The following is a 22,355-nucleotide window of genomic DNA, read 5'->3' as shown; positions in this document are numbered from 1 at the left end:
CAAAACCGTGTTCCTTTCCAGGATGCAGAATACATACATATAAAATGTTACCCCAAAGCACACACCCAAATCATTCTAATTATCGTGAGCGGAAAGGCAGGTCTTAAGCCTATAAAGTCAACTTACATGAATTGTGCCTTAGTGACCTGATTACAACCAATCTGGTTTCACCATGAAGAAGTATTAGGGGGAAAACTGTGTTCAAAGAGTTATTTTATACTAGCTATTGCGTAAGTACCCCAAATTTGCAAACATACCATAGATGAGAACTGGCCTTGATTGAAGTAGATAGGGGGTCTATGGGTCACCTTGCCTTTGTTCAAGGTGAAGGTATAGAAATATGGAGATACGAGGGGACTTATCAAAGAATGGAGGGAAAGGTAAGAGCAGGGTGAGGCCAAAGCTAAAGCAATGTGCTACATTCACCCAGCAGAATGGTTTGTAAAGGTATCTACAAGACAGCAAAGGATAAAGGACATCAAAAATATCCAGAATAAAAAAGAAAGAAAGAAAAAAAGAAAACCTCAACAAATCATCTAGATGTGTGCCTACTTAACATTCAAGACATGGGTGTTTCCAGATGTAAACTCAAAATAATTAACTGTTTTCATGCTTCCCCTGCATATCTGCTCCTCCTGAGGACCTATTCTGGAAAGAACTTTCATCATCCAGCTCTCTGCTTTTGCTCCTGCCCTGCTCTGCCTCTCAGTGCCAGCTCTTGATCCTGAAAGCCACTGGGGACAATTTCAGACGGTTAAAATGCAAAAATATTGAAGCATTGTCTGTCTCAATAAAAATTTCCAGCTAAATGTTATGCCATAGCAGTGTGGCCATGTAATATTGTACAGAAACTTTAAGGAATATGGGGAAAATAATCAGGACTTCAAGGATAAAGAAGCTTGAATATTATTATAGATCTTCTATTTTATGACTTGAATGTGATCGGAGCTTAATTTACTAGTGTCTTTGGTGTGGCCTTCTTCTACAAAGATAAATTACTATAGTTAATACAATATTTTCCAGGGGGTGGTAAAGGATATCAGCCAGGAGCTGCAGCTACTTAGAAATTATGATTTAAGCGTTCACTCCAGTGTTTTCAGAATTCCTATCTCCAAAAACATCACTGCAATAATTTTGAAAACATGAAGAGACCTCTAAAAAAAATAAGCTTGGGTCTTTCTAGGAAGCATTAAGAAAGAAAACTGCCACAAAGCTCACTCTGGCCTGAGGGGGGGAAAAAACCCCAAATAAAATAACTCACAGAAATCTACTGGCAAATTTAAACTCAGGAAAATCCCCTCAAATAAAATGCTTGTACAGAGGTATTAGGAAAATGTTAATCACATGGCCTTTGTTAATGAGACAAACCAGATTACATCCTTTTTCAACTTTACTTGAAAATCAAAATCCATGCTGTTCCTAAGTACTTGTCACCCCCAAACAAATCAAATATGGGTTTATCCAGTACACATGTTTTGACTGTCTCACTATTACCAACCTGTATTATCATCTTAGCAAGAACATTTATTCTTTCTTATAGAACTCTTCCACATCATTATAAAACTGATCCACATTGATTAAGCTTGATCTTTAACATCAGAATTTCTAAAAATATCATCTTTGCAAAAATAAACTATAATTTATACACCCCTGTTTTGTTCTGGGCCATCTTTTCCCTTCTTTATTAGACGTCATAATTATTATAATGACTAGACTACAGTTGAAAGATTCATCTGACATTCTTTCTTTCTGTAGCCCAGGACTTAAACCTGTCTTGTTATTAAAATTCTTTTTGTAAACTTGAGCTCCATCTAAGAGAGCAAAGAGAAACACTTTTTTATAATTTTTTTAGAGTGCTTCATCTGCTATTGTGTTGTGCAGGTGAGTTGATGGTTGTTCATGTTTAATAATTACTCCTGGTCCAGGGTCTCTCTTTATGGACATCAAATAATATCTCACACAATGAGAGTGTTCATTATGTGATGAGTTGTACTTATTCACCATTTGGCAGCTCTTATTCCTCATGGAAAAGAGAGCAAAAAAAGAGACCTAGAGAATCTCTCCAGTCAGCTCTTTTATCATTGTACCTAGTCCAACATTCACATTTCAAAGCTGTCTGAAATCGTAGTCTTAATTAACTTTCAGAACTATGCATACAAGCTTATGGATGAGTATGTTTATAAAATATGCATACATTATTTGGGTATCTGTTCTCTTTTGTCTTGTCAGCTGGGCTAAGTATGATAGTATGCATATATTGTCTATCACACAAATCTGACTTTTACCTCTGACTTTCCTCTCTCGTTGTTTATGGGTGAACTTACTTGACCATGTAATGTCAATTTCACAATTATGTTATTTGATACGTACTCTGTTACCATCTTAGATTTCTGCCAGCAAAATACATAAATTTAAAATGAGTGCTTACAGAAATAATAGGTATGTGTCTAATATTGGCCTTTTATATTTTTCCTGATTAACTATTTTCCTTCATTCTTCAATTAAAATAAGTAAACATGCTGTTCAGTATGGTATGAAACCAGCATATTTTCTTCTGAAAGCAGTATATTTTACAATGTGTGCCTCAAAAGTAACTGTGTTAAAATTATAAATGCCTGCCCTAAGAAGCAATCTAATTCATAGTTAGAAATGGCAAAACAGTTTTGCTTTTTTAATGCAATCAAGGTTCCCAATGAGAAGAGTATATTTATTATAAAATATGAGACACATAAATATTAAATGAAAAATTGTATTGGCCACAAGTCCCGTTCTTACACCATCCTTTCACTGATCCTACAACAGTTCTATCTGTCCAAGGAGACAGCTCCTATTGTCAGTAAATACGGATAGCAAATAATTATTATGATATAATTACATTATTTCATCTTACAACTGCCTTTGGAGGTCTGTCAGCTCCTTTATTTTAGGAAAGATAACCTGAAAAATTCATTCACTTACAACACCTATGTATTTCCCACATCTACAAATAGTGCATGCTCAAAAGTGTTTGTTGTTGATATGACAGTAACTCAAATGATGGACTTGGGATATTTTCTGGTCCCAATCAATAGCTAATTTAATAATGTTTTCCTTTGTCAATAGTGCCTCTTGTTTTCTTACAGCAAAGGGAAAAAATAATTGATTGGTTTATTAATTTTGATATATGTTGAAGATTTTTAAATGATACCTATTTAAACCTAATTTTACAATTTACTACCTCTTACACAGTTTAGTCAGTAAAAATTATCTGGTAGCTGGTAAAATGCCAAAGAATAACTTCATAATGATGATTGAAATAGAGTCTTAGGCCATATGACGCTAACGTTACTTAACAGCTTTCAATTGGAAACATCTAATTTAAACTTTTCTTTTTTTTGGTGGTGATTTTCACAGTAAATTTGTCAAACAACCATTTTAATATGGTCTTTGAGACATATTTGATTTAGGTAACCATTGGGTTAAAAGAAATAAGTGATGGATAACATAATTAAATTCTAACCCAAAAGTGTTTATAAAACAAAAATTAACAGGCTAAACCTTTTGTTGTTTCAGGTATTGTCATACTAAGTTACAAGATTCATGACCTAACTTTATTGAGTGCAAAATATGCTTCATGATATTTTCATGATCTTATTTCATAGTTATTGTTATTAAAGTTAACCTCACTGCATGGGCCTCCAAAAAGCAATTTCCAGCAGTGATATTTTTAAACTTTTCACATATACAAAAAAAAGGGAGTATTTTGATTAATCTAAAAGTGTTTCTCATTTATAAACAGGCAAATCAAAATAAAATGTACAGTCAGATAAGAGCTCATGTAGATCATATATGTGTGTGTGTGTGTATCTACCTATTTCAAGTAAAATCTATGTAATATTTCACGTGTATCACTTCCAATTTCTGCACAAATTCATAAAGCGTTATTGAGTAGCTCAATACTTTCTATGAATGTTTCCCTATTATGATGGTAAAGAAAAAAAGGTAAAGAACAACTAGCAATAAATAGTACTGTTTTTAGAACATTCAATCACACTCAGAAAACTAGAGCATTTGTGAAGTTACAAAGTGAGTAAACTACCCAAAAAAGTAGCACTGAAAGAAAGTAATACTGCAAATAACTTTATTCTGCATCTTACTTATATTTGTGCATTACCTTTCACCATATCAACAAACAGGCCACAAGGGTCTACTGCAGCTCACTGTTATTTTTATTCTTCAGGCTTCACTGATACTTTAGTGCTCTCAAAGAAAGACGAAAAAATCTTTACAACATACCTGATCATTTATCTGGCATGCAACGAGGTTGTGCTGATCATAACAGCCAGCGAACCTGATGTACTTGAGCCAGCTTCCTACATCTGGTTGACTAGCATCTATGCAGAACTTCACATTGCAAAACTCATCTAAGATCTGGAAGGAAGAAGATGAGAACCATCAATTTCCATATCAGTTCATTCATTAGAATGGTTAATTACTTGAAAATATTTTATTCAAGTGTATAGTCCTCCTTTAAATCCTTTTTAAAAAAAAGTCAGGCAGCATGCATATTAATAAAGGAGGAATAATAATAAGTTACCTTAGAAGCGGCAATGTACTATTTTTTAGAAGAACAAAGCAATTGTACATTATTGCAAAAACTGGTCAATTGATTTAAAAAAATGCTTGTTTCCTTGTTATGCATGAATGAGTGCTCTTGACTTAATTTTATTCCATGTGATTTTTACAAAAAATAATATTGAACAGCATATATTAACCTACTATTTCTAAACTAAATAGTCAATGTTTTAGGTTCAGATAGTCTTCCCATGTAAGTGTATACTTCCACATTTTTGCCCTTTAAATTAATTCAATTAAAAAACTTTAAATATTACTAAATTCCTTTTCACTTTGCATTTCACTACCATGAAACAATTAAATCACACCCTTAGTGGAAGAAGAGAATAAGATTTGTCTCATAAATGTCTCTGAGCAAACGTAAGAAAAAGAAATGAAAACAAATGATTGGTAAACACTCATGCAAAATATGGCCACCTAATGTTTTAGCTAACACATGCCAATGCATGTTTCAATTTTATGTTTAGTAAGCAAAATAACAGAACTGGCTTGTGAACAAGTAAAAAATATATAATAATATTGTAATAAATTGCCATCATTATCTATGGTTGTGTATTGTTATTTTTCATGAGATTTTACATTTGGCCTATCCTGAATATTAATCATTACTTAGGACGCCTTAAACAAAAATTGAAATGGGAAATGTCCATTTTTAAGGTTTTGCATACTTACACAAAGCTATTCTGATTGACTAGCAGCAATGTTTTAAACATCAATATTAAAAACTGCAGAACTGTTGACCTAATGGCGAATAACTAGAAAGGCTGGCAATGTTAATGTCAATCAGTTAATGCAAACTTGAGGAAGTTTCCTATCACAGACTAAATAAGACAGTCCAGAACAAAAAATAATGAATTAAATAACTCCCACAGAACCCTGCTGTATCTATACCTATGTAAAAGTAAAAACTAAACTCTTGGGTATATAGACCAAAAAGCAATCTTGCATAGAATTCAGGTAATCACCTAGTTGCAGATTCAACTCATTAACTCACCCACAAACTTCAAGAAGAAGCCCAGTGCTCTGAGAGCTCTAGTCAAGAGGCATTATGAATAAGCCTTTGGCCATGAGACAATTAAAGGGCAATAAGTAGTCCCACAATTTAAAAAAGTAAAATCAAAACAGAAGATAGGGATAATAATTGCTACACACACACACCCACACACCCACACACACAAATCTTTTTCAAGACCCCTCTTCACACTAACAACAGAAAGTCCACATTAAATACCCTCTCTAGTGAGAAAGACAGATATTAACAATTTCTTATTTTTAAAATTACAAACTTTAAGTTGTTTTCTTCAATTCTCAATGCTGAGTGACTCAAATAGCAACTTGGGATTCCACCCCCCCCCCAAGATGTCCACAGGGAGCATAAGTAACAATAGCAATACACATTTTAAAATAGTAAAAAGTTGGGATTTTTGTTTTGTTTGTTTTTTGGCTTGTTTGGTTTCTGGTTGATCTTTTGTTATTTGTTTTCTTGACTAGCAAAAAAAAAAAAAGGCACTTCTACTGACACACTAGAGAAATATTTAATGAAGGAAATAGGGTGAAGTCAGTGAAATGCAACACCAGTTCCATTTCATATTTGCAGAAAGACCTGGAAAACTTGTTAATTTCAAAGTCAAGCATCATCTATCCCCTTAGCTTTCGAGCATTCCCTTTTGCGGGGGCAGGGAATTAAGTATTGCATATACTGCACATAAAAATTCTAGGTGTAATTTTATTCCGTGTTAACATTATTGCCATTGCCACTGTCAACAGTGAAATTAATTTAAAAACAGGTTCATTTCCAAAGAATGTCTTTTTACATATATGTTACATGATTATTCAAATATTTCACCAACATATTAACTTTCTTACTCTCAATATTCTTGCCCCAAGACAAAAGCTGAACTTTCTCTAGAAACGTTTCCCCCCTTGGGTGAATTATTCACTTTTGATTTGCTAGCAGAACTGCATTTGTCTCCCAAATGTCTTAATCGTCTCGGAAATCTCGAATAAAATAAAGTAAGTACACATCTTCCGTCATTTCATCTAACACACTCCTGTGTTTTTAAAAGCTGTCAAGTTCCAAAGATAGCTTAAAAAAAAAAAAAAAAAGAATTCCCTTTAGGTGGACTTTAGAGAAAGGCCCTTTCAAAAAACCAACAGCAAAAGGAAAGAAAAAAAAAAAATCCCCACAACCTAGCCAAAGGGTCCGAATGTGACTTTCTCGAGAAGCAGCACACGATGTTGGACAGCAAAGCTGTTACTTGGCAAGGTGGAACTCGGCCGAAAGCGGCTCCAAAGTCGCGTGGCCGGTGCCAGGAATTCAGATTTTGGCAACCCCACCTTCTGCGTCCCTGATACCGACGGACAGACACACGGAGGGAGGGGAAGTAGGATTAGAGCGGGAGGAAAAAAGGCCGACAGCCGGCAGAGAGACCCACCGAAGGCCGGACGACCCACCCCGGAGACGCGTCCAGACCGCACCGTTCCACAGGAGGAACAAGGAAATCGCCAGTCCCAGCAACGTAGATAAGCAGCAGGGCTCCGCGAGACTGCGGGCAAGTAGGAAAAGAAGGCTGCGGGCGGGGGGCGCCCCGGAGAAGGGGTGCCAAGGCAGGAAACTGTCCGAAGTTACAAACTATGCACGCCAAGACTTTTTTTTTTTTTTAAAGTGAGTTCTCTTACCTTAAGATTTCTATGGCCTCAACTCAGCAATAAAAGGCAATCACAGAAGAATTAAAACAAACAAAACAAAATAATCAGCAGCCCCCAGCTTTCCTGCACGAAAATCCTTTCAAACGATCCCGAACCACATTTCGGGATGTTAAAAAAAGAAAAAAAAAAAAAAAAAGGAAAAAAAGAAAAGAAAGAAAAAGAAAAAAGAAAGCCTCGCGTCTCGATTTCCGAATAGGTCTCTGATAACTTTGTCCGTCTCTAGGATCTGCTCGCCAGGACCACGCGTTTCAGATTTATTGTCCGCCAACAGTGTATTTTTAAGACCAGAAATGAAGTCTCCTCTCGTCTGGGTGACCCGGGTTTGGTGTGTTTTGGCTTTTTTTTTTCCCCCTTCCTAAATGAGCTCGGAGCTATTCCTTCTGGTTCACATCACCTCCCTCTTTTCTCACTTTCTCTTGCTCTTATCAGCCCGATGTGTAATGAAAGTTATCTGAAACCCACTAAAACTTCTTCCACTTCTCTCTCCCAGTTCCAAGGGGGGGGGGGGAACAGGCAGGAGGAGGAGGAGAGTTTGAAAAGGTGGGGGGCCTGGGGAAGCGAGGGGAGCTCTAGCCCCCTTTTAGATCCTCCGCAGCGCCTTCCCCAGTCCTAGACCCTCACGGGATCGTCCCCTTTCGCAACTCCAAGCGCAGCCGCCGGGTTTCTATTTCATGAACTGTCTCTTTAAAGAGGATCTGCTCGGCCATCCAGAAAGAACCCGGGGCGAGGGAGAAAGGGAGCTATCTCCCGCCGCCCAGAGTGATCGGAAGCCAGACGGGCTCCTCTTTCAGTAAATTTTTAAAGTGACAGCAGCCTCCTCTGGCGGGAGAGGTCACAAAAAGGTCGCCAAGACCCAAGTCCTATAGGGACAGGCTGATTATGGATACACCATCCCCCTTAAACATGTAGATTTCTCTGGTAAACAACCAATGGGGAGATCTCGCCAGGCAGGATTTCTTTCCCTAGGGAAATATCCTCTGTTTCGATGTCCTGAAAGCACAAGTGTAAGTGTGTGCGTGTGTGCGTGTGTGTGTGTGTCTGTGTGTGGTGTGTTGGAGATGGGGGATGGGAGTGATCGGGTGGAGAAGTGCTTTGGGGGGGTGTGAAGGTGTGTGAACCAAGGCTGGGGGTGGGGCGCTGGAGGGGGCAAGAATGGGGTTTAGGGTAAAGAGACACTGGCTCATGCTAAATCTAGTAATTAGTTTAGAAATTCTCAGAAAACAGCAGCCTAACAGTGAAAGTTGACATGTCCATTTCCAGTTTTCTGCTAAGCATCTTTTCAAATGATTATTATTGAAATTCATACTCTGTTCCCTCTATTATTATAGTTAGGTCAGCTGAAGAGCATGCTACTTTTCCAAATCATATTTTTCTTAAAGGAAGTAATTTAAAAATCTGAAACATTTTTGCATATAACCTGCCCAAATAGCGTATTAAGGGCTTGGAGAGATTGACAATTATCTGGTGAGTTTTTGCCATATTCTGTGATACGTTAATTAAAACCCCGTGAAAGTCCAAAAGTGGAATTAAGCAGTTTGACAACTCAGGTTATTTTTAAACTTTTAACATTATAAATGCTGTTTTGGGGGATCAGTACTGTACGGTGATTAATAACTTTCTAATATATATGGTCAATTTTTATCAAAACATTTCAGAAACAGCACTGGAAGATAGAATATAGGGAATGCGTGACAAAATAAGAATCTACGGATTTACCTATAGCCAACCTTGGAAAATTTAGTAAAACCCACCGGTTAAATGGAAATAAATGCTTTTTATCACAAAACTCCATTCATAAAAACAAATGAACAAATCCAACTTCTCAGCTCAACAATGGAAAGTTAAGCAAAGTAAGCAAGTCGAGGGACCCTCGCGGGGGAGGGGTGAAGGGAAAGTCTCTGGAAAGCGCGCTTATGTTAAACTTTATCAGCAAACGGGGACAACGCCAAGTCCCCTTTTTGTTTTCTCCAAGTGCAAACAGACGTGTAAATCTAGTAGATGTATATTTCCCCCAAAATGCTGATTTAAAAACAAAAATAGTAACAAAAGGGAGGGATGTGGGGGAGAGAAAATGACAAGAGGTGGTGACTAATTCGTTTCGGTGGCCTGTTATCTGTGACATTGAACTGTTATTTCAGATAATGGCCATTGTTTGAGGGAAAATCGCACAGCAGTGGTAGGTAGGACAGGAAAAATCCTTTGTAAATAACCTAAAACCCGGTCAGATATTCCCATAGAGTTCGGCGCTTGAGAACCTTTAAGAGCCCCCGGTTTGCTGCCATTGATTTCCTGCCCTTCCTCAACTTGCCCATTGTCGGAGCCCTTTTTTTTTTTTTTAATTTAGCCATAAATTGGACCGGCTCGAGCTATGAGCTGTTCTATTTTCTTCCTGTCAGGATGAGGGATTTGTTTTATGATGCATTGTGTATTAAATACAAGTAATCTGGGGAACCGATTGCTTCAGACAGTGCGGCCTGATCAGGGGGTCTGGGAGCTCAGCGCCCCAATCCCCCGCCCCAGCCCCGCGGCCCCCGCCTCCTTGCCCTTTACAAAGCGGCTCTGAAAAGGAGGAAACGTCGGTGGATAAACAAAAGGTCGGGTAGAATCAGTGGCAGGTCCTGGCTAAATTAGGATTTCGTGGAAAGGGCCTCCGAGGTTTTTTTTCCCTTATATTGGGTTCGGGTGGGGGAGGCGGGGCGACTTTCAAGGTCCGGGTACTTGCAGATGCGGGAGGAGGCCGGTAGATGGCGTTGCGCCCCGAATTAAGGCGCTGCGGCTGCGGCGGCGGCGGCGGCGGCGGCTTCGGCTTCGGCTTCGGCTTCAACCGCCCAGGTGAACCGGCTGCCGCCCGCCGGGCGCGGGTCCTGGGCTTTGCCCTGCGCTTAGCGCGTGGGCCGGTCCGCGTTTCCCGGGCTTCTGGCCGAGTGCACCCCGCAGTCCAGACAACGCAGACACCCGCCTGAGCTAGGACTAGTTCTACGTAGGACATTCTCTTCTCCAAACAGGGCCAAAAGAGTTAACGCCTTCTCTCTGAAACCTTGGAAGATTTATCTAGAGAGATGGGGGATTATTTAGCCTCATTATTATTTTATTAATATCATCATCATCAGTCTTGCTCTCTACTGAATAACTTGTGAGAAAGACTAAAGGAAATCAGCAGAAGGACCTGGGCAAACACTAAATATTAATCTCTCCCCCTCGCTCCCGCTCTCCACTCCCCCTCCCCCGCTCTCTCCCACCACGCCCCCTCTCTTGTTTGATTATATAATAACTTCGTGTAAAGACAGAGTCACCCCACTTTTTTCCCGACGACACAGCTGGAAGTTTAAAAGTAAGGTCCTGAAATCCCTGGGTAGTGAGATGGGCCTCTCATGGAAGGAGCCTCTTGCTATTTCAATAACTCTTTAGGAGAAGACCCTGACCCACCTTCTCCCATTAGAAGTGGACAGAAGAGAAGACAGAGGGCTGGAGGAAAAGGTGGTGGGGGGGGGGGGGGGGCTTGGTTTTTTCTCCCTGGCTAACTTGCTTTCCATCAGGACGTTTCTAAAACAATAAATAACTACAAGGAGCCAAATACCACCACCAATTCCCTTTATTTCTTGGGATTTCTGGTGAAATCTGTTTACAGTAGTTCCCAGTTACAAATTAATCTGCAAAAGCCGCTGTCTGCTCAGCAGTAATCAGTAACATGCGTGTTCTGCAGTGTTTAGCGCTGCCCTTGAAATGGGCTATTAAAAATAATGGTTTTACTATAATCTCAAACCAACTTTAATTTGCAAACATATATCAGGACAAATGATCTAAATATTAAAGGGGATGGAATGGAAGAACATACTACAACAAATGTATAGCTGTGGGGAAAGCAGAAAATAGAGTGATTCATCAGCAATGTTTAAAAAGAGAATCCATACTTTTAAAACATTTTTTCCAGAAGGAGTTAAAATATTGTTTTCTCTGTCTCATTCTGTTAATTGTTGTTTACCAGGAAAAAGGCATTGGAAAATATGAGGTTCGAGTGTGAGTTGATAGATTTTCTGGGAGCTGTAAAGATCCCCCTTTGGCTGATGGCAGGGCTGAGGTGGGAGAGGTTAATGTGTTTTCTTCCTGGTTTGAAAAGGGCATAAACCCTCCTCAGGCCCCTTCCTTCCTCCCCCATCTGCGTGGATTGCAGAATCTTTAAAAGGCTCAAAGATTTCCAATAAGGCCACTGGCTCTGCCTTCATTGTGTAACTGTTTATTTAAAATAAGTCAATATATTAGTTAAAGCAGTAAGAAGTTAGTGCTCTAGTATTCAAGTGATTCCCACAAGACTGTAAGCTGATGCCTCTTTTAAGCCTTAAACTTCATGGTTGTCCCAGAAGTAAAAGTTCTGCTAATGGAGACCCTATGGGCATGGTACATTCCAGCACATCATTAAAGGAAAGAAAAGCAGTCCAGCCAAAGCCAGATGAAATGACTGCACTGTCCACTTTTAATAGGCTTCCTGTGGACAAACAGCCCTGTAACACTCTGCAGAGGACAATATTTAAAAACAAGACAACTTGCTGGCAGTTTTCAATACCATAAAGTTAATAAAGTATGTTCCCATTCACCCTGACATTATGTTTTTAGTTTATAGAGGAAGGCACTTTATAACCTCAGCCTAAGTAGAGTTCCCTTGATTCCGCAGCTCTTGGTTTCTTGAGGTGGCTAAATATACACTGAAGTTCAAGCCTGACATTTTTGTTTTAACACTGTTTTGTTTTTTTTGTTGTTTTTTTTTTTTTTTTTGTAGCTTTTCAAGAACGTACAAGTGCATTTTTACATTTCTCAAGTGCAGTTTCATTCATGGAGATCCTGTTAAATCTTGTTTCATACAGTTCACATCAAGAAGCATGAAATAATCTGAGAAACTGACATTTGGCCGAACAATAACTGCTTGTTAATTAAATTAGCTTCATGTATAGATATTGATGTGTGTTTAAAAAGTAAATCGATGCTTCCTTTTCCACATCAGAATAGGATTTTGTAAAATTTAACTTAACTGAGACAAAGATGAGAAAAATTATATATGTCTTTAGGATTCAAGAGACTCCCCACCGATTCTCATATAAATATTTTTCCCTATACAGAAACTCCAATTTGTCTCTCCTCTTTCTTTCCCTCCAAATTCTTGACCACCTACAAGTTCTTCTCCCAAATCCTTTTACTTAAACATAAGCCTTGTAATGAAGCATAACATCTAGCAAGAGAAACTAGATCAGAAAGCCATGGAATCAAAGGTAATTGTTTAATTTTAGTTTATATGTTTTAATCAGGGGGGTATTTCACAAGATGGGCTCCCTAAATCTGAAGGTGAATTCTGTGGTGCTGGGTAGGTAGACCCCAACAAAACAGTCCAGCACAATAAATTTACAAACAAAAAGGGCCCTGAATGTCTATAGTCACCAATATATATCATCATTGCTCAGGAAAGATATTTCTGGTCTCTCTTGATGGACTTTTTTTTTTTTTTTTTTAATCTACGGGTTTGGGGGAGGAAACTGTTGGGAAAAAAAAAGAAAAAAGGAAATTAAAGGTAAAAAAAATGTAAATAAAAAATTTCCCTTGGTCTGGAAATGGGCCCTACTGAAAGCATGTTAATCTCCACCTCAGTAATTTGGTTCTCCAGGAGAAGACAGAAGCCCTGCTGCTGTGCCCTGCACTTCATAAATCACATCTTTATGTGGACAAGGTCAGGGCACCTAACAGCTCAGACATGGGCCTTTGCAGTGGCTCGAGGATTCAGGCATGTTTACTCTCCCGCTTGGCTCTCCGAGGAGTAGTCCAGCACGCTTCTAATTACTTTTGATTATTTTCATTTGCTGGGGTCAGTCTGGCTTGCCAGGACTGCTGGAGGGTTGATTTCCTACAAATCTTGATGTCTTCGTAGGACGGCACTGTGTGCGTTCAGAATTAGCACCCCGTTATTGTCCCTACAGCATGGGATCCTTCATAACAGATACCGTGATGCAAAAGTTTCCCCAGTGAACCATTACCTGCTTCCTATTTTATTAATTAACTACACAAGCATAATCACCTATCTGATCTTTAAAAAAAAAAAATGCAGATGACTTGCTTACCAGTTGAGTATTTTATAGTATATTTGGCCAGAATGAAAGTGAATTTTTTCTTTTTTCTTTTTTTTTGCTTTGACTTTAAATATATTTAGTAATGACTAGCAGCTCTTTGGAAACTAAGATGAAATACTTTGCTGAGACAACAGCTCTAGTGAATAAATTATTATACTCAAAGATTTATTTTCTAAACTCCAATTAAGACTGCCATATTTAAAATATTTTTTGTTGGGCTATTTTGATGTATTTCAGGTCTAAGTTATTACACTGAGTGGTTATTTTGTGTGTAAAGCACAACAACAACAAAAAATTTATACCAAGTTTAAGCGAAAACACTGACATAAAATAAAAACTTTAATAAAATATCTTTTAGTAAAATTTTGGTAGAGAAAAAGGGACAAAATACCATTATTTTTCTCTTCCTTATCCACCAAAAGTAGAAACGTTTAATGATCTGATGTGTATGCCTTGAAAGATGCCTTAAAAAATGATGAACAAATAAATATTCACAAAAACTGAAAAATATATATTCACCAAAAAACATATAACACTTCTATCTGGTTGTTAGGACAATAAGCATTGTAGATTACTGAGCAAAAATTACTATTATATTTTCTTTTTATAGACGATAACTTGGATCATGATTATAATTAGTCTCAAAAAGCCAAATCCCTCATTCTTCCTAACTTTAGCTCAAAGAATTAAATGTTCTTAGAATTAACCTCAACTCTTTTAGGAATTAACTTTTATTTATTTTATTAATTTTAATTAATTCAATCTTTCAAGACACTGTTTAGCACATTACACAATAACTCTAGGGTCAGCTTATCCCCTGAGGTTATAAAAACACCATTTCAGGGTGTTTTCAGATTCATAATTTTGTGGGGAAAGTGAGTTGGAAGACCTTTGTCTTCTCCTCTCTCCACTCCTACCTATGTGCCTGTGGGTAAGTCACTTAACCTTTGAGTTGGTTTCCATGAAAGTTTCATATTGTCAGCCCAACAGGAGTGTTGGGAAAATAAATTGGGTAATAGGAGTGTGAACTGCTCTGAGTTCATGGGAACAGGTCAAAATACTGTAAGTTTCACAGTGTTGGTGTTGCTATACTTTCAGTGAGGAAGATGATCAACTCTATATTCCGAAGAATAGCAAAATATAAGTATTTTTCTATCCTCTTTCTTCCATACCAATGTCAGTTGCCCTAATCCTTATCCTGACCTATGGAAGAGAAGAATTTGAAGAAAAATGTTTTTGCTCTCTCAAGCTGTGGTTCCCCCGAAGATGTCTGTCTCTGTCTAGCTTGCAGCTGAGTTCGTTCTGTCCCCCCTCCCCGCCACTGTGTTATCTGCCTATCAGTAAGAGAGAGAGCTCTGAGGCAGAGGGAAAATGCCATTGAGATTCAAGATCCCTGAAGACCAGGTTAGGCAGCCATACATACACATACACACACGCAAACACACACACATTCAGAGTAGTTTCAGGTCAATATTTATTACCAAGGCCAGGAAATTTATTCTCTACCATGTCCTCTGGTGGACTTTAAGTGCCAGAATAGCAGAGATTGGGTCTATTGCCCAGAGCCTAACTCAACACCGGGCATATAGAAGGTATTCAGTAGATGGTTGTTGGAAAAATGTATCAGGACCTTCCTTGATTTTCATTCCCACCTAGCATGGATGCCTGGCTTGAATGCCTGTTACCTCTTGTCTGAATTATTGCAATGACCTCCTAACAGATCTTCTGACCACAGCTTGCCTTCCCACCAGTTTATGCTCAACACTGTTCATCTTCCCAAGTATCAGCTGTCAGTCACTCCCCTGTTTAAAATTCTTCAATGGGTTTCAGTTGTCTAATGTTTCAGTATAAACTCATTCCATTTTTTGAAAATTAAATGAAGCCATATATGTAAATCACTTAGAATCACGCATGGTGCCTAACATATGGTCAATAAAAATAGTTATTATTATTATTGATACTACTGAAATAATTGTTATCATGATATTATCATTCCTCAGCCTATAAGTCATTTTGCCTTGATTATCTTGGATGAAATCTTATCTGCCCTTCAAAGATTCCCCCCCTTTTGATGCCCTGTGATTCCTACCAGCCAAGTTTGACCTTTTCATCATTCACCACAAATCATCTGTGCTTCCCTCCTGGTTTATAGGCCAGTTCTAGCTTACCTTACAGTAGTATCTCTAATGCTCTTCAGTGTTCATTATTAAAATCGTGAAAAATCCTCCTATGAAGGGTCATTGTAAGATTCCTCAAGATGCGGTCAAGTTTTACTCACACTGCCATCTTCAGCAGCATCTCTTCATAATGGGCTGAAACCACCTCTGAACTTCCCTTGCAAGAGTGAATTAATTATGGCCAGATGTATGAGGGATTGCTACATTTAATATCCAATATCCAAGATAACTGGACTATTTAACATTGTTCCCCATGGGAATCAACTGATGAACTAGTAAGTCTCTTTTAGGGCATTTAGAGATAGAAATTCCTGCCACTGCTATTTCCCAGATGCAGCACTTCATTGCCCCCCATCACTCAAATGTCTGTTTCTGTACTATCTGCCCTTTACCTGAGTGCCAACCCTGGACAACATCTGGGACTCTTTCCTTTCCCTTAACCCCAGTAAGCAGTCACTGGCTTGGTCAATCTGTTCAGTTGTTTCTATGGGCCCTTCCCCTTCCCACTGGCACTGGCCTGCGGGAAGCCCTTGTCATTGCATACCTGAATTTTGTGACATCTTTATACCAAAAATTTGCCTTCCTGAAATAACAAAGTTATAACAATGTTTTGTTTTGCCTTAAAAAAGAAAGATAAAAAAACAAAGAAAAAACACACTAATAAAGATTCCAATGGATCCTAATCTGCTAGAAAATAAAGCCCCTAATCCCAAATACAATCTCCTTTCTAATTTGATGTCACATTTATCTTTCTAGGCCCATTTCCGGATTCTTCCCTCTAAACAAATCTTCAGCTCTGGTTAAAGCTAGGGATGTGAGCAGAAGCATTTGATCCTTTAACTGTGTTCACGTGGGCCCTTCACATTTCTCTGATAGTCACAGCATTCAGGAGATGAAACAATAGAAATAATAGTTCTATTTGTCAAGCTCATACACAGCCCTCCAGGCACCCTTCCTTGAAATTCTTACAGTACTCATTATTAAAATCATTCACTAGCCAGTCATCATATTTAGGGTCATTTGGAATATTTCTGTTAGCTGCCAATCTACCTACCTATAGGCTGTTTAATGGCAAGAAACACCCTACACACTAGCATTTTCTAATCAGTGACTGGTTAACAGGTATTCTCTGGAAATGTGTTCTGTGGTTAAATAAGGTGATAACTCCCATTGGGGCTTCACAATGAACATCAACATGGTAAATGCTCTAAGACTCTAAAAGCCTCAGTAAAGAAACCTTTTGACTTGTTTAATGGGGCATCAACAAAAATATTTAAACATGAGTGAAAGCCCCTTGCCCCTTCCACTGGGACACGTAAGGGAAACAATTTTATGTTACTTTGCATCCGTTTCAGCAAAACATATAAGTATTCTTCTAAATATTTTTTCTGTTGACTTTTTTAAACTCTTGATCAAAAATGTTACTACAAAATAGTAATAGATGAATAGAGACAAAAATCAAGCCTCAACTTTTCATCCAAACTGAAAGCATTTGAAATGTCTATCAAGCTCACACGACAAGTAGGTTATCAGTAAACTCTAGCCAATTGATCCTCGCCCTGTGAACTGCTCTAATTATATTTGAGAGTATGGTACGAGAACCTTCCACAGGAATGTGTATAATCTCATTTTGAAATCAACCCACTCTTTCCTATCCTCTTCCATTACAAGCTCTCCTAAAGCATAGATTTTACCATGGGCATATTTACACACAATGTTTTACATTATTTAGGCTTTTCTTAATAAGATTTGGCATTATCTAGATCTGCACTTCCCAAGGAGAAAAAAAAAGGCAGCAAGTCAATCTCAGTCTAAGGATGCCTGAATTAAATGTTTAAGAATTTGCCTTTTTTCCAGTTTTTGATATTGGATTCATGTGTTGTGCCTGCCGATGGCTGCCTAACCACTAAACTAAGTGGACATTAAATCAGATGGCATACAAAATTACAGGAATTTGATCTTTAGATAAACCACAAACCTTGATGAACTAACGTTGTTCCAGATGAATTAACTCATCATCCTGAGGAACAGAACATTTCACAGGAGCGACCACACAATCTTTTCTGTAAAGAACACTAATGACTATGATTAATTTGTGATCTACTGGAAACGCTTGCTTCTAACTGGAAAGGCAAACACTAAACAAAAGGAGTTCTGGCCCCAGAATTAACACTCCACTCCAAAGCTTTGCTAGTACGTGCTGGTTACGATGTGTCTGTTACAGAATTATTAAGAAACAATCAATAGGTTAAGTTCTTATCAATGATTTAGTGAAAGATTTATCTTTTCTCTATGTTGGAAATTCTAAAATTCCATTTTATTACATCAATGACCACAGCCAGACACTTTAACAATAAAAAAAAATTAAAAGAGCCAGGAAAGTGTGTTAGGCTTGCAATTCATTGAATGGGTGTCACATCTCTTTTGAAACATATCAAAGGTAAAACGTCAAAATATTCCAACAGTTGGTTGAAGTACCAATAAAATCTCAGTATCATTGTGACTATATAGACATTGATTTCATCCACGGTTTTAAAAATATCTTCTGTAAATTTTGTTGAGTCAATTCTTCAGCTTCAACTAAAATCCTAATATAGCCTGTCTATAAACTCCAGAATTAAGTACCGGTCAACTTCCAAGATGCAGATTCTCAAAGGTATTTGTGCTTTGGTATGTAGTTCTTGGCCGGAAAACAAATCCAGGCTTGCTAATGCAATGCCCTACAACTGGAATGGAGAATGCCAGAAGGGACATGAATGGAAATACTTAAAGAGGAAAGAAAAATACGCACCCTGATTCACACATAATTTCTAGCCCCGTATGATCTGGACTATAAATTTACAAATAAAACATGGAACCCAGTCATAAGATGGAGAAAGTTGAAATTATGAGCCTAAGAAGGTAAGATTGAAATGACCACAGATTTTGAGTTTTAAACTCATGCTTTTGGGTAATAACACATTGCATCTTACACACTTATATTTCCCCTCCCCACTTCCACTCTTACAAGAAGCTAGCAAAGTTCATACGTCCTCAAAAAAAAAAAAAAAATGGGTAGATGAATCAAATTGAAATGATTCACTAAACACTTTGGCTATGTAATGTGTATTAATTTTGTGGCTTTTGTTGTTTTGGCAGCAAGTATCATAATAAATGTGTATTACTTCCTGTGCATAGCTCCTTCGTGATCAAACCTGAAATATTTCAAGAAAGTCATTTAAAGTCTTTGCTTAATTTTAATCTTGGAAAGTATCGTGGCATTGTAACATATACATATTCAAGTTACTGATGTTCAACTATTGTGAACAGAAAGAAAGGGAAGGAAGAGGAAGAGAAAGAAGAAGGGAGGACTGAGAGAGAGAGAAATTGAATGATCTTTTACCCAGAGAAGAGAATGACGTACAGACATGAATTATCTGTTCTCTCGGTAGCAATCAGGGATCAAATGCCTTTTGTGATGAGTATCTTGTTGTGTTGAGTGTGTAACTCTCACATTCAGAGATATTTTTCACACCATGCAGTATCTGAATGCAGATACTATACATCACTTTCTCTGATGCTCAACCAAAGCCAAGGTGACTCCTATCAACACTGGTCTTTTAAGGGCTGAGCAAGGGAAATTTTGATTACACCTGATTTCTAATTACTTGCTCACTGCATACTCTAAGCCCTCAATAAAATGTAAACTGACTGAGTTTGGTTTAGGTTTTGAAAAATATTTCATAGCAGTGACAAAATAAATAATCAAGAAAAATAAATTAACGTATCCTCTACCCACAGTATTTGTGGAGGGCAAAGCAACAGTTCTTTTCTAATTCTTCCCTGTCCCGCCACATTTTGCTTAATGTTGTCCAGGTGATACAGTGGATCCTGCAGGACTCACATGACCCAGATATCAAATCACTCACACCTAGGATGCGGTGGCAATAGTCTGTTTTCACAAACGACCTGCCTTTTGTAGCCTTTAGTAGGGAAGGTGATGGACTGAATGTGGTAAGCTGTCAGAATGAAGTAAGAAGATCTTCTTCCCAGGGCTCAGCAGATCACAGGTTCCCCCCCCTGCAAATATGAACTCACTTTGGCTCATGAGCCATCAGTCTCATCTACAGTTTCCTACTAAGCTGTAGCCCTCTGATGCCAGAGGTCATGATGGAGTCTTCATCTACGTATGTGCTACTGAGAGAGTTTCTTAAACTTCTTGATGCAGTCTTTAAAATTACAGTAATGGCACCTATATCATAGGTTATCAGGATTAAACTGGAGATAATGTATACAAAGAACTTAGTATATTGGGGCACCGGGGTGGCACAGTCGGTTGGGCATCTGACTCTTGGTTTCAGCTCAGGTCTGATCTCAGGGTCATGAGACTGAGCCCCACGTTGCACTCCATGCTCAGCGTGGAGCCAGCCGGCTTGGGTTTCTCTCTCCCTCTTCCTCTGCCCTTCCCCCCATGCTCACGCTCTCTCTCAAATAAATAAATAAATAAAATCTTAAAAAAAAAAAAACTTAGTATAATGCCTGGTGCATAGCAGAGACTCATAAGGAGGAAAAACAGTGTAGTGATTAAAACCACAGACAGCCTGGATTTAAATCACAGCTTCACTATACGCTAGGCAAGTGACATGTGCCAAGTTACCTATCGCCTCAGCTTCCTCATCTGGAAATGAGGATAATGATAGTATCTCATAGGGCTATTGAGAGGATTAAATACAAGCAGCCATGCATAGCACTTAGCTCAGCATCTAGCACCTAAGCACCTAATAAACATTAGCTATCATTAAAAGGAGTCCTAACTATAAAATAGTTACCCTCTATAGAAATGCCTCCTATGGTTTGTTTCTGTCAGACATCCTTAAACTGGAAGACAAACTTTTTTCCTCCTAATTTATTTATTGTCACTCATGCAGTAGGTTGTTTCAGAGAAACAGAAACACAAAGCACCAGAAAGAATAATCAAAAGAAGCAATACGAATACACATTCATTATGGTCTCTAACAATTAAGCTTCCCAATGTTAGTGAGGAGAAATAGTTCCTAAGAGAAGACTATCTAGGAGATAGGTAAAAGAAAGCACAGGAAGAGAAACAGGAGTCTTCATGATTCTACTGAAAGTCACACATGTTTTTACAATAAACCTTGAACAGAAATAAGTTTGAAGTACAGTTTAGTCATTAGTTGAAGTAAGCTATTAAGTGATATAATTCTTCAAAATGTGGGGAAAATGGGACATGCAACATTCAAGGGAAAGGAAAGAAGCTAACAGAGTAAGGAGTTGGTGTGAATGCAGAGGATCACAGTAGAGGTTGTTCAATTTGGGGTGTGTAAGTTTGTTCTGGTGGCTGGGTCCACAAATGTGAGTGAGTGGCCATTGGAAATGGATCTCCAACGCCAGTCAGATCTTCAGATGACCGCAGCCACCATCTTAACTGCAACCTGATGAGACCCTGGGCCAGAACCACCCAGCTAGCTAAGTGGCTCCTGATTTCCTAAACCATGGAAACTGAAAATAATGAATGTTTATTATTGTTTTGAGCCACTAAGTTTGGGGGTAACTTATTATGCAGCAATAGATACAAAATACACCAGCCAAAGCTCTTTGGTGGATATGGAGAATTCAGTGGCCTGACCTCTTCAAGTCATCAGGGCATTAAGGCCTGTGTGAAGGAGCACTCCCCAGCCCGCACTTGGCCGCAGTCTGTTGTAGCTCCAAAGGGGGCGCTTTCACGCGCTCATCTAAAAATACCTGCTTCCATTTCTGCTCATGAACTGTTGCTCAATATACTCATTAGGATTCCCCAGAAGCCATAAAATTGAGAAACATTAGCGACTAAGACTTGATAAGGCCAAATTATAGAACACTTTCCAAAGACTGTTGCAATTTAGGTTAAATTGGATTGAAAACAGAAAAAGGCAGTCATTACAAGTTTCAGAGTAGTGACATTATGACAACAAGACTTCAGAAAGATTTGTTTCCTGTTTCCAGAGCCATCACATGGGAGATCATGGTTTGGGGGCATGTACCAAATGAGAGTTAGTTGCTTTGAAAATTCAGACGGATTTTTGTTGTCTTCATAAAAGGACTAAGATGTTGATCTTTGAACAAAGAAGTGCCTTGCTAAACTGTTTCCCAGGAGTTCCCCCAACTCCAACCCAAAGCTAGAAGAAAGGTAATACAACCATATCAGTACCAAATGCATCAGTGAAAAAGAATACTAGCAATTTCTGTTTCTCTGCCCTTCCGCCTCCGTCATGGACTAGGACCTTGCCCCTTGCCTGAGGTAGCAGGACCTCTCTTAGGAGCTACAGCCACTTCTGATAAAGTGGCTGTTGGCCGCCATTCCCACAGGCTCCCAGAGAGATTGCCAGGTTTGCCAAAGTACCAACCACACCATATCAGATGTGACAGAGAGCACAGTAGGGATAACCCATTATCCTTTCCAAGGGATATACTTTCCACTTAAACTAATTGAGTCGCTAATGTTACAAAACCATGAAAGGGCATGACAAGTAAAATTATCACCACAATAAAACTGAGAAAGGAGATGCAGACATTAGAGAACTTGCCCAAGGTCCCAAAGCTAGTAAGTGCCGGCCTGTGACTAGAAGACAAAACTTTTCCATTCTTAGCAAATGCTTTTCCCACAGCGTCGGTGGTTCTCCACCTATCCCTGCAAAGAGGCTGGATTTATATTTATTTATTTTTCTCTTACAGAAAATCTAATAATTTTACTTATCACTCCACTTCA

At 38.5% G+C, this 22,355-nt stretch overlaps 1 protein-coding gene across 3 annotated transcripts in view; it reads right to left on the bottom strand.

Annotated features, from left to right (window-relative positions):
• The window catches only part of MECOM (MDS1 and EVI1 complex locus), a 534,952-nt gene that overhangs the window by 55,745 nt on the left and 456,852 nt on the right, over positions 1-22,355 (bottom strand). For all 3 annotated transcript variants that reach the window (XM_032407252.1, XM_032407251.1, XM_032407254.1), the window contains exon 3: positions 4,276-4,410. In XM_032407252.1, the coding sequence (XP_032263143.1) occupies positions 4,276-4,410 (135 nt within the window). The remainder of the gene's footprint in view (positions 1-4,275; positions 4,411-22,355) is intronic.

This window comes from Phoca vitulina, unplaced genomic scaffold (assembly GCF_004348235.1).
Source record: "Phoca vitulina isolate PV1807 unplaced genomic scaffold, GSC_HSeal_1.0 scaffold8, whole genome shotgun sequence".
Lineage (NCBI taxonomy): Eukaryota > Metazoa > Chordata > Mammalia > Carnivora > Phocidae > Phoca > Phoca vitulina.
The sequence above is the reverse complement of the archived record's forward strand: the minus strand, read 5'-3'. Positions and strand labels throughout refer to the sequence as shown.